The 13,349-nt window shown below is 42.0% G+C and overlaps 1 protein-coding gene across 7 annotated transcripts in view; it reads left to right on the top strand.

The window, feature by feature from the left end:
* The window catches only part of grid2ipb (glutamate receptor, ionotropic, delta 2 (Grid2) interacting protein, b), a 35,541-nt gene that overhangs the window by 16,347 nt on the left and 5,845 nt on the right, over positions 1-13,349 (top strand). For 4 of the 7 annotated variants that reach the window (XM_035402692.1, XM_035402690.1, XM_035402694.1 and 1 more), the window contains 14 exons: positions 314-586; positions 2,996-3,081; positions 4,319-4,388; positions 5,884-6,171; positions 6,292-6,443; positions 6,583-6,717; positions 8,116-8,216; positions 8,339-8,486; positions 8,836-9,149; positions 9,915-10,694; positions 10,819-10,906; positions 12,005-12,094; positions 12,769-12,965; positions 13,109-13,264. In XM_035402692.1, coding sequence (XP_035258583.1) covers positions 314-586; positions 2,996-3,081; positions 4,319-4,388; positions 5,884-6,171; positions 6,292-6,443; positions 6,583-6,717; positions 8,116-8,216; positions 8,339-8,486; positions 8,836-9,149; positions 9,915-10,694; positions 10,819-10,906; positions 12,005-12,094; positions 12,769-12,965; positions 13,109-13,264 — 2,878 coding nt within the window. The remainder of the gene's footprint in view (positions 1-313; positions 587-2,995; positions 3,082-4,318; positions 4,389-5,883; positions 6,172-6,291; positions 6,444-6,582; positions 6,718-8,115; positions 8,217-8,338; positions 8,487-8,835; positions 9,150-9,914; positions 10,695-10,818; positions 10,907-12,004; positions 12,095-12,768; positions 12,966-13,108; positions 13,265-13,349) is intronic. The other 3 variants (XM_035402691.1, XM_035402696.1, XM_035402693.1) reach the window with 2 other exon arrangements.

Here is a 13,349-nt window from a genome sequence, read left to right as displayed (position 1 = left end):
TGGAGTTTTTCCCAAGCTGGATGCTGAATGGTCCACTACAATCCTATCATCACTTTGTGGTTCCGTCTGGTTTTTTTCTCCTTTTTTAAGCAGTTTGAACCAGGATTTTCCCACGCAAGCAGAACGCTTCTTCCTCACAGTATTCTGCCTCTACCTCTCGTGGCTATGTCCGGATCAAAAGCGTGACCTACCCAACAATGTTTGTCTGCAGACGGCCAAAGGAGGCCATCTGGTAGCCTGCAGCCCCGCGGCCGTGGCAGAGCAGATTTCCTGCCTCTCTCTGATGTGCTCTTCGTTTTGTGATGTTCGCCAGGATCTTCATCCCCAAGAAACACCGGCAGCGCTTCGACGAGGTGGTCTCCCAGAGCCTCATCAACCGGGTGTGCCGGGGGAAGGGGCTCGGCGAACCGGGCCAGAACCGACTGCGCCGTAGCCGGAGCGAGGACCACCCCGAGCGGCTGCTGGTGTCCACGCGGGCCAGCTCCGTCCCCCGGCCTGTCGGGGACGACAACGAGCCCTCCGACCGAAACCTGAGGAAGACCGCCTCGCTGACCCCCGGGCACTCAGCCGCCGCAACCAACCGCAGGTCAGTGCCTCTCACCTCCTCCCCCCCCGCCTCCTCACTCACCTCCTCACTCAATTCCTCCCCCGCAACCTTCCAAATCAGATTCCAATTATGGACTGACCGTGAAGTGCATTAAATGTCAGCTATTCTGAATGCAATGGACTCGTAATACGGCTTGTTTATACATCACTAGAATGCAGCGCACGTACAGAAGAAGACACTTCCACCTGACATATGCTTTAAGCAAACCGAATCAAAAATATATTCCTGGTGGTTAGTCATTGCTCCCGCATTACTGACTGTTTGCAGTAAATGTGCTTTGTTTCTACAATATTATTCGCTACAGCAAGCAGGTGCTACTGTGTGGGATAGGGACTGAGTGGGAGTCAGTATTCAGCCTATTTTAGCATTGCTTTGAAAACAGGATGTACTTCCCTGGTAAGAGGAACATCATGACTGTTTTCACAGGAACGCAAATTCTTGACTCAAATTCTGTTTCTAGTTGGAATTGGGGCATACATTCATGAACCCTTTTGTATCACTATAATCAGAATTTGTCTTCAGTGGTGTGAAAAAGGTCTTATTTGTACGAAGCTTTTTTCTACCACTATGGACAACAGTATGCACCCCCATCTTTTTGGGGGAAGGGGTTCCCTTGGCCCTAATCTCCTAATTGAATTACAATATTACATAAAGTCTGTTCAATTTAACAGATCAAACTGCTCATGAGACTACCATGAAGAGATTACCACAGGAGTGTGTAGAATATGAAGCAGATTTAGAGAAGCAGGATTATTTGGATGGTTAATGCATCTGAGTAAATAACAAATTACTTTTATGAACATTTTTTGTGAGGGTAGACCATCACAAATGAACATATTAAACAGAGGGATTTATGCATACCACAATGCTTTAAAGGTATCTATGTCAAACTTTTAAATATACAGATACACATGTAAGTTACTGTACTTTTTGTGCATATTATGTAAATCCTCACAAGCTGTTTTATTTGCTTTGTGCTTCCATTTAAAAACCAATCTCCCAGCTCCAGTTTTCTCTATGTTAATTCTGTGCTCCATATGTTAGCACAAACATAAGAGCTCATCTTGAGAAGCACCAGGTTTCAGAGGTATTAATAAAACTGATTATAAACACAGATTATTCATATTTTATATAGGCCCAGGTCAAAGGGCAGATTTTCTGATGGAACTCATTTGTCCTTCCACAATGTAATGCTCCAAAATGCAAAGAAATCCAACAAAATAATCCCTGGAGAAAACTGTGTGAAATGAACAGATCAGGCACCAGGGCACACAGCTTGTTTAAGGTGTGAGCAGACTGGGGTCCCATCAGAGCATGAGAAAGCCCAGTTCCATTAACAGTACCCCCCAGCGCCATTGTTTCATCAGTAGGGCCACGGCTTTTCATCTGTTTCACTCAATAGTATCTACAGCTTTGCTCAGCATGGTCACTTCTTTTAAATACAATATATATTCAAACCCCAACTGCCATTTTGCTTCATGACACAATTGTGTATGGATGGTAAGAGGACGTATCACGAAGGGATTTTTTCCCCCATGTTTATTTATGCAACATCTCTTTGTGTAGCCTTGAGGGGTTTCCACAGCAACCACGCAATACACTTAATATTGATCTGAAGGATGTTCACAGGAGGACTTATGGAATATAGGCGTAATGATATGTTGTTAATACATTGCCTGCAACACTTCTCTAGGACATTTTTGCATTCATTTTAATTTCCCCACATTTGTCTTTTTAAATTTTGTTTGACAGAAATGAGAGACGAGCAAAAACTGTGTGCTTATCATGTTGACAGCTGTGAATATGAATTTTTAAATAGCCTGCAGAATACCTCTTTGGCTGATCATATTTGTAATTCCCTTTGGTGGAAGCACTTTCTAGTTCATGACTTGTTAATAGGTTTCCCTTTCCCATACAGTGCTATGGGTAATTTGTGCACATACACATATTTATGTAACCAGCCTCAGCTAGTACATTTTTTCTCATTAAATATACTATCAAAGCATTGACAAAGCAGGAAAATCCCTTAGCTGAAATTTACTCAGCATAAATGTAGGAAGTACCATATAAATCATTAAAACAAATATACAAGATTCCCTATTTACCGCGCAACACTGTGATTGGCTAAAATCAGTAATTGAAAGTACATTGAAAAAAAAAACCCACCTCTAGCCATGAGGTTCGCCTGCTATAAGTCACCCATAAAATCAACAACAAGCCAATAATTTGCCCATATATATCCACAAATTCTTATTTATCCCTAAAAAGGATCTTTACAAGAATGGCTGAAGGCTGTTGTCCTACTGTTTCAGCTCATTGTTCTGTCCACATTTCTCTGCAATTTGAAAGTACTGTAATGCAACATATATCTCCTGTTTACTGTTATAGGACATTGCGAGTGTACAGAGGAAACAAGAGTTTTGGATTTACTCTGCGTGGTCATGCTCCTGTGTGGATAGACTCAGTCATTTCAGGTATGGTGCTGTATGCAGTACATCACACTATATTTTTCATTTTACACGTTTGGCAAATGCTCTTGTCCAGCTTACATTCATTTTACATACAGTCATTATATACAGCTGGATATGTACTGAAGTAATTCAGATAAAGTACCATGCTCACAGCTACAATGAGAGTGCCCCACTGGGGATCAAACCTACAAGGTACAAGGCCAGTTTGCTAACTATTGTGCTAAACTGCTGCCCCAAATATATTTGCTAATATTTTTATGTACTGAGGAGTCCTGTTTTCCTCAATACCATTTTTTTGTGTTTTCTTGACCATTGCTGATGAAAGTATATTATAAATACAGGATGGTGTGCAAATATTTTTGGGACACACCTCATAATCATCCAGGTTGCACATCACAGTAAGTACATATATATACTGTAGTGGGCAACCTGGAGACAGACATTTTGCCAGCTGGGTTCATATATTTCAAGCTAGGCTTCTAGTGGGTATCCCCAGTGTAGGGACATTAATGTCTAATTTAAACAAGAAAATCAGGATTATTATAATCAAGATTATTATTATCAGTTTTTATATTTATTTACTTATTTAATTTATATATTTATTTTAAGCCTGAATCCAAGATATATTTTTCTTGCAGCTGAGATTTATGTTTTTTTTTTTTTTTTTTTACAAAGAGAAGCAAGGATACTGAGAATGATCATACCTGATACTGTAAAGATTCAGGATATTGTATGGAATATTTGAGAAGGAGGTAGTGTACGCGATATTGCGCACATTGTTTTAGGGAGGGAGTGAGATACTGTTGAGTTGTAAAGAAAACAGTACCTAATACTGTGTAGAGTTTGGGGAGAGCATGCTGTGCAGATTTTTGGAGAAAGAGTGGGCGTGAGTGTTTGTATGACGACAACCGCCCACATCAGGGATATACTCAGCCCAGGCTAGGCTGACTCAGCAGGCCTGAGGGGGTGGCAGAGGAACATGGTGTGGGCATGCAGTGCCTGAAGTCACCACAACCATTCACAACCAACCTTCAGATGAGAGTACATGTACATGAGTGGATGTGTCACACGCATAAATGTTGGCACAAGAGTTCCTTTATTTGGCTGCTACGAGTTACGATGCTATTCTGTATTCCCAAAGAAGGCTGCATGTGAACGCACTCATCATACTGTCAGCCAGTAGACATAAATCACTATATTCCCTCACTTTCTCCCTCCTTTGTCTTTTTTCATTCTGCAGGTAGTCCAGCAGAGAAGTCTGGCCTTAAAACTGGAGACCGCATCCTATTTCTCAACGGACTGGACATGAGGTATGAGCCAAAATAATGGTTACTTTATTATGTTAGCGTGGACTGGACATGAGGTATGGGCCAAAATAATGGTTACTTTATTATGTTAGTGTGGACTGGACATGAGGTATGGGCCAAAATAATAGTTACTTTATGTTAGTGTGGACTGGACATGAGGTATGGGCCAAAATCATAGTTACTTTATTATGTTAGTGTGGACTGGACATGAGGTATGGGCCAAAATAATGGTTACTTTATTATGTTAGTGTGGACTGGACATGAGGTATGGGCCAAAATCATAGTTACTTTATTATGTTAGTGTGGACTGGACATGAGGTATGGGCCAAAATAATGGTTACTTTATTATGTTAGTGTGGACTGGCTTCTGGAATCTGTTAAGCAATGAAAGTTATGGTTTGGGGTGGGGTGGGGTTAAGCTCATGGTTGCAATTCAAACTGCTGCATATTGGCAGTAATGAACAGAATATATGAAAGTGTGAAGTATGAAACTAGTTTTGAATTCATTTTAAAATGAATATTGCCTCCATTCCAATCTATACATATCATAAAAAGAACATTGTGGATCTTTAGTTTAAGTTGTCATTCCCAACATTTCATACTGAATGGTGTCTAGTTTTATCTGTGATTTCATCAAGCCCTCAATATTGACAATAACATTTTGATTATATTCACTTAACTGCCTGTAATAACTTACGTGCATAAAATGTTCATAGTTCCTCCAAGGTCAAGAGGTAATTGATATTTCACTCTTTTTGGATTAGATTAGTAAAAATTACAGATGTTTTTTCTAAAATAGAGTGCTGTGGTTGAAACCTTAGATAAAACAAGATAAAGCAAGAACTTGAATCATTTATGAGTCACCCAGACATATTCCCACTCATGTTCTTTAACTCATTCAGTGCCAGTTTGCCGATTTCAAATTGTGTATTTGTGAATAACCCTTACAGATAACTGAAGTATATTCAAATAAGTAAGTTCAACTAAATAAAATATTAGTTAAAATATTCAGCTATTTATCCCAAAAAACTAATATTACTTTGAAATATTTAAAACAAATACAACAAAATTAATATTATTTGAAATTACTGAGATGTAACAAAGGCTGAAATGTTAAATATTTTTAATCTAAATATATTCAGTGGTTCTCAATGAGTTAATGAGTGTAATTACTAATTACATAATAGTAGAGGAGGATTCCAAATGAGAAGGAATGTTAACAAAGACAAGTTTCTTTCGAATTCTGGATAATTAGGCAACTGCCTGCTAAAATTCAGTTCATTATACAATTTATCAGAACTACTTCATACTCATTTCGAAATAATGATCACTTTAAGATATACAGTATGTATGTATTCAATTATTTTAATAGGACCTCTTTGAATATTTCAGACTATATCTGTTCAAAAAACAGTAGTATCTATATGTACTCCATCCAGGAGTTGAAAAAAGGACCTGTACTCAGGAGGCTGTGTGTCTGTGTATGTCTGCTGACCAGGAGCTGCTCCCATGAGAAGGTGGTGTCCATGCTGCAGGGCAGTGGTGCCATGCCCACCCTCGTGGTAGAGGAAGGGCCTGTCACCTACTCATTGACCGAGCCTGAGCTGCAGGACACCCCCCCACGCTCCCGCTCCCCGGTGCTTAGCTCCCTGCAGTGGGTGGCTGAGATCCTGCCCGCCAGCATCCGGGTCCATGGCCGCACCTTCAGCCAGCAGCTGGACCACCTCCTCACCCTCCAGGAGCGCTACGCCATCTGCAAGGCCCTGGAGACCTTCTTCCAGCACAGGTAGAGTAGAGCAACCCCAGCAGGGTGGCCACAGCACTGAAGAATTATATGCTTCATTTTCTATCATCGAAAGGGCAGCGTGCTCAAATTGAAGGACTCTCTCTGCTGTCCTGTGAGCAGGAACGTGGACACCCTGATCGTGGATGTGTTCCCTGTGCTGGACACCCCGGCCAAGCAGGTCATCTGGCAGTTTATCTATCAGCTGCTGACCTACGAGGAACAGGAGCACTGCCAGCAGAAGCTCTCTCGCTTCCTTGGATACAAGATTGCTGGTGCGCGTTGTCTTATCCTATGATTGTATGTGTGTGCGTGTGTGTGTGCGTCCATGCTCTATGTGTACTATATTGTGCTGTACGTGTACTGAATGTGTACATGTGTTCACATTTAACTATGCTGTGTGTCTGCTGACAGCGGGGGAGGAGCCTGAGCTGGGGCCGGAGACTCACCGGCGCAGCAGCTCTATGAGAGTGACAGGGACTGCCTACAGGAGCAGTGTGCGTGGGAGGAGCTCTGATGACTGCATCATCGGCACTCACTTGGGAATGGGTACTCAAAATCATATCTGACACACTACAATGCCAATAACACTACGCTGATAACCTGTATTAGGAATTCTCCTCTCTTAATGTTATAGCTTGCAGCTGACAGGAGCTAGTCACAAAGGGCAATTTTACAGAAAATTCATTGCTATGAACAAATTAGCTGAATGGAGTGGTTGCCGTTTTCCATCAGTATGGTTAACTAAATTGTTCTGGTACTGTGGATTTTGTTAATAAAATCCATAATGTTAGCCCGCAATGTCAAAGAAAAACATTACTGCATTTTTAAGCTTCACAGTAACGTAATTGCAAATTATAGTTTGCAATTATATAGATTTATTATTTCAGTCTACAGAGATGTACATGCAAGCACTTTAATGACATGCAAGTGTAAAAGGTTATGCCGTTTCAGTGGATATAAAAGTGGCCAGGTTGCCATTAAAAAAGCCTTGGAACCATTGTTTATGAATATAAAACTCTTGAAATAGTCCTGTGTGAAGTAGGTACTAGAAGCATCCCCATTACTGAAATGAGTTATTGGATAGTCCTCAGTCCATAGGCAGGAATTCCCATAACTCTTTCTGTAAGGTCTCCTGTTAAAAAAACAAACCAGTGCTTAGAGAAAGGAAAATAAAGCCTACACAAGTGTCTATCAGTCGTGTGATCAGTAGTGGGGATACTAATCAGACTGTTTTTAGAATCACCTGTGTTGTCTGTGTTACACACAGACACGTACATCTGTCAGACTGCAGGTCCTCTCCTGCTGTATCTGATGCAGATCTCATTCTGCAAGGCATTCTGATCCTGCCATTGACATTGTTTGTGTCCTTCTGCTCAGACATGGCATATTCACCATTGCTGCCTGTCATTTAAGCAGACAGAAGACGGTAGCTTTCTTTCTTGCATGGTTTTATTGAACTCTGTAGTAATTAATAAATTACACACCATATATTATTCTTTTTTTGTGTTACAAAAAATGTATTTTTCTTATCGAAACGCAACAGGCTTTTATCATCGATTCTTGAACGTTCCTAGTAATGCCAGATTACAAAATCTATAAAAATCCGTTGGGCTTGGATGAGAATTTTTTTTTGTAACACTAAAGATGAATAATATATGGTGTGTAATTTATTAATTACTATTGACAAATGAATACCAATCAAATGCCATGCCTGAGATAGAAAATGTTGCTTGTTACAATAACATGTAAACACTGAAATTAATGAGAGCCCATAAAACAGGAATAGGACTGAATGCATAGAAAATGCATGACGTATATTCCTCTCACAACCAACAGACTTCACCCGGCATCGTTTGCTGCTGTGCACTGTATGGTTTAGCTTGCTTGTGCGGGCACACACTGCCCATGTACGGTGTCCTGGACAGCACGTTTTCTGTGTCTCAGGGTTTCATGTTGACTCTGAGGAGGTGGGGACGATGCTGACATCAGGCGAGAGACAATCCGGAGATGGGACGTCCCTCCCAGAAACCCCAAATGTACAAAACGTGGGTACCTAAAAAGCACACAAATCATTTCTGAGGTTGCCAGTAATCCATTAGGGATCAAACCACCAGTGAAAGAAAAATAAAGGTTTCTGCCAATAATGTAATCATACTGCGAACCATAGATTTCAGCTGTGTACGGAGAGCTGGAGGGTGTGCACACAGAAAAGAGCGTGAAGTCCCTGCAGAGTGCCTCCTCGCCTGCCCCAGACAGCCTGGCTGATGCAGAGGCCCATTCGCACTCCCCTTCCCCGTCCATGCATGCTAAAGAAGGTACACCTAGTTCTTCTTGCTCCCCCATTCCTGTTTCCTGGTTTACTTCATTGCTGGGATCCGTTGCACAGAAGGATCAGATGATCATTAAGATGGCATAACATGACCTTGTCTCCATTTAAAACCCATGGCTCAATGCTAACATTAGCATTGCTTTTTGTTTGCATAGAATAGTGAACTGGCTAACACTGCCAATAACATCAATATCATGCTTTATGTTACATGGTACATTATGAGAAGTAGCTACTTGAAAAAGATAAATGATAGTTTAATAACGAGACTCAGACATGTAATTGCAGTACTTTGGCAGTTGTGTTCTGCGATTTTCATTATTTGCTGTGCTCAACAGGCAACCAATCTGGCTTCTCTTTGTCTTGGAAAGATCCCTTGCCGAGCCCCCAGTCTCGATTGTACCCACAGCATATTCCCTCACCAGGCAGTGTGGATTCTAACCCTTACGTCAGCCTGGACAGTCCTCTCCCATCGCCCATGCCTGTAGAGTACCCTCCCAGTCCGCTGTCCCGCCGTAAGAAGCTCTTCACTTTCTCGCGGCCCCCCCGCAGCCGAGACACGGACAAGTTCCTGGACGCTCTCAGCGAGCAGCTGGGACACCGGGTCACCATCGTGGATGACTTCTTGTCACCGGAAAATGACTATGAAGAGGTAAGCATTTATTTATAGGAGTAGACAGATTACAGTGCGTAATCATAGACTGTAGAAAAAATATAGACAAAGTGGCTGTGACATCACCCATTGACTTTCCATGGGGTGGTGAAAATGCGGGAGTGCATTTTTCGCGTCACGATGTTGTACAAATTGCAGCCAGCGACTGTTCAGTAGGGAAAAGGGGGGACCCTAATATGGTCATGAAGTCAAAGCCAGGTCCACGTTGTCCACTATGTGCGTGAGATAATAAAATATTGTTCAAATGACACAACTTAACAAATCGGCACATGAGGAGACATTAGACAAAGAGAAAACACGTATTGCCACTACATGTTCTTGTGGGAAAAAATTATTGACTTTGATTTTGACTGTGTTGTTCCCATTGACTTACATTGAAATGGGTGGCTCAAAGACCTATACTTCATCCAACCACACTGGAGGTAGTGAGCAATGTCTTTCACAAGACCAGGAAGTGAGCTTCAACAATGTTTTTAAGAAAATTTTGTGTAATCAGAACATCATTTGGAAGTTGTTCTCTGGTGTAATAAAATCACAAAACACAGTATGTCTATTTTAAAGTAAAGTGTACCTTAATTCCAAAAGATTTGTTTTTGTTTGTACTCCTGCATAGCAAGTTGGAAAAAAACTAGCAAATTACATCATTGAGAGACATTAATTAATTAATGAGGTTAATGAAGTTAAAAAATGTAATAAGAGATATGCTCTACATGTGTGAGAGAGTCACTGGGGATCATTTTCCAGATGAGCTTCCTGGATGAGCAGGAGACCAGCTTCCTGCCCCATGAGATAAGCAGCGCCAGCAGCGAGTATCACAGCAGCAGTGAAGATGCCAGCTCCCTGACCTACTCCTCCAGCAGCGACCACATCCCTCCACCTCCACAGAGCCCCCCACCACCCCCACCCATTCAGTTCAATGACCCCCCACTGTACATGGACTTTACACCAGAGCATTCTCCCAAAATGTACCTGTCCTACCATCAATACCCCATACCTCCCCCACCACCACCTCCTCGTGCTACCCTGCCCCACCGGCATTCTTCACACAAACTTCTGTCCATCAGGCAGGACTACCAGGACCCCCCGTCAGCCCATCAGTCCCTCTCGCCACGCCCGTCACATCATCCTGCACGCACAGGACACTCGCTCCTCCGCTCTATCCAACCTAACTTAACCCCTCACACATCTGCACAGTCCACACAGCCAAGCCAACGGACTCATCAAACTCATCAGACCTACCAATCCCAGACCTACCAACCCCAGTCACCACAGCCCACCCATCTATCACTAAAACGCTCCACCCATCAGAGTCACCAGGCCCATTCACCTCACCTGTCTCTCGAGAGCCCTCGCCCTCCTCAACTCCCAGGTCCCCCTCCCCCTCCTCCTCCCCCACCCCCACCTCCCTGTATACCGCCTCCTTTGCCCCAATTCTCCCACCACAACTCTGACTCCAACCACATGAGTGTGAAACGGCTGCGATGGGAGCAGGTGGAGAACTCAGAGGGAACCATATGGGGGCAGGTGAGCACAGCATGGAAAAATCTTATCTCTGGTAGAGCTGGAATCCACATTAAACTGTAGATGATGCAGTTTTCGTTTCCCATAAACTCAGCATTTATTTCCCACTGTATGTTTTATTCCACAGCTTGGAGAGGATTCTGATTATGACAAGCTGAGCGACATGGTGAAGTACCTTGACTTAGAGCTGCACTTTGGAACACAGAGGAGTTCCAGTAAGTGTAAAATTGTACATAAGCACATATGTTCTGTTCCCACTGTACCATGCCATAGCCAGCATAACTTTTAGCCAAAAGCATACATTTTAGGTATGCTTTTAGCTAAACAATTCCAGAATTACATCAATTCCAGAATTATTTCTTCCTTGTACTTTACACAGTCATTTCACAAAGTTTCATACATATCCACGTTTTATTAACAAATAAAATATGGATTTGGTAAGTCACCCCCCTGTTGTACTAATGCAAATTGAGAATTATATAGTTATTTAATCTGGTCTGTAAATACTGTTGATAAATGTACAAACAGAAAACTAAAACCAAAAGCAGACTTGCTTAGCTCAACTTTCTTAGCTTCAGAAGTATCTTAGCATATGATTTTCTGACCTATATTAATGCTTATGTAACAACTTACATTTACATTTATTTGTTTTCTTATTTCAATATCCATGGCAAGCCAGGTATTGGATTGACTAGTTTTTTCTAGTGAATTGTGTCAGTAGTCTAAAAATAATTTACATAAAAGCTCACAGGTATTGAATAATTCAGCCTCCAGTGCAGATAACTGCTGCATAGTTATTAACGGGGAGACACGTAGAAATGTAGTTGGAATTAACTTCTGGAAACATTATTTTTAAGGCTGTTTGCTGTTTTTGGAAATATGTTAGATATTTTAAGCTACTGTTATAGTTTGAGTAAATTCCCCATTTTTTTTGTTATAGCCACTATACTCTAAACATTTTATACATGTTTCGAATGTTTTTGTGATGTCTTCATTGTCAATTGAATATTCAAATGAATATTGATTCCATGTCATAGACCATTAAAATGCTATCCTATGAATTCAGTTACTTTAAAGCTTCATTGAGTCATCCTGTCATTGGGTGTCTGATGTATTTGTGTTGTATCTGCCTCTTCACAGCTCAACGCGGTCACCGTCTCCCTGGAGACCTTTGAATTCCTGAATTCAAGGCCTCACCGCCATCCACACTTGACTCCACACCTTGTTTTCATGCTTTTTCACTACCATTCACTATGTGTTTCCACAGCTGGAGCCAGGAGAGCACATCCTTACATTGTGATTAAATGTGTCAGTCTCTCTTCCAGAGCCCACCTTTCTGCCCGAGACCTTTAAAAAGAAAGACGTGATCGAGATTCTCTCACGCAAGAAGGCCTACAACGCCTGTGAGTATAAGTGTGACTCTACCCGAGGAGAGCTCAACACAAAGTGGCAGGTGCCCATAAGACCTGATTGTTGACTGAATAGCTTGCCCAGCTGCATGAAATGGTGTATTTTTGATGTTTGGCTTTTCACAGACAGTTCCAGTCCAGTACTATGCATGAGGAATAAATGGAAAATATTTAGAATTATCTAGTTTAGTCTGTTTCTGAGTCTGTTTTTGAGTAGTTAAGACTACTTAAGACTAGAAAGAAACACAATGGCTCATTTGCAGAATTATTAAATTCTTAAGCCCTTGTGTTTAATGTGCTCTTCCAGTGGGTTGTGTACAGTATGTGTTCCTCCCAGACTGTGGCCTGGATTCACTCAACATGAAAACTAAAATTACAATTGAAAGCAAGTGTTATTTCTTTCTTCACAATCAATTTTGGCACAATAATTTCATTTATTTTAAGGACAAATATTGATCAAAGCCAATATCTTTGAGGCTGTGTGCATGTGTCCCTGAGGCACGGTGTTTGTAATGCTCCTGTGGCTCCTGTGAGATGGTGTCAGTGGAATAGGGCCCTGTGAGTCTGTGCAGTGAAAGTGTCCCTGTGAGACTGTGCATGTAGGGTGTGCATCCTCACATGACCGTGTCTGATTTGTGGTCTGACCCCCTGACTGCTGCTCCTCACAGCCATCCTGATTGCACACCTGAAGCTGTCTCCTGCGGAGCTGAGGGAGGTGCTCATGACCATGACCACAGAACGCCTGGAGCCCTCTCACATAAAGCAGCTGCTCCTGTACGCTCCTGATGAGGAGGAGGTCAAGCAGTATAAGCAGTTCAACCAGGATCCAGCCAAGCTTAGTGAGCCTGACCAGTTTGTTCTACAGGTAATATGTGAGTCCTAGAAGAGGAGAGGTGAATCCCAGTGACTCACAATATCTACGGCAGCTAGAATATTGGCTTTCAAAACTATTTACAAATTAATATTTGGTGCATGTCTGTATGTGTGCGTGTGTGGGCATGGTCACAGATGCTATCAGTGCCTGAGTATAAGACACGTCTCCGGAGCCTGTACTTCAAGACCACGTTTCAAGAGAAGACAGAAGACATGCGTGCTGGTTATGAGTGCATCTACAAAGCCTCCCTGGAGCTCAAGAACAGTAAAAAACTGGCAAAGATTCTGGAGGTACTAAATTGTCTGCAATCTAATTATTACTCACAGAGCACAAATTCAGAAAAAAACATGAATGTGCCACACTTTCTGGTTGCTC

Source organism: Anguilla anguilla, chromosome 2 (genome assembly GCF_013347855.1).
Source record: "Anguilla anguilla isolate fAngAng1 chromosome 2, fAngAng1.pri, whole genome shotgun sequence".
In the NCBI taxonomy this organism is placed as follows: Eukaryota; Metazoa; Chordata; class Actinopteri; order Anguilliformes; family Anguillidae; genus Anguilla; species Anguilla anguilla.
This window is presented reverse-complemented; position numbering and strand designations above follow the sequence as displayed.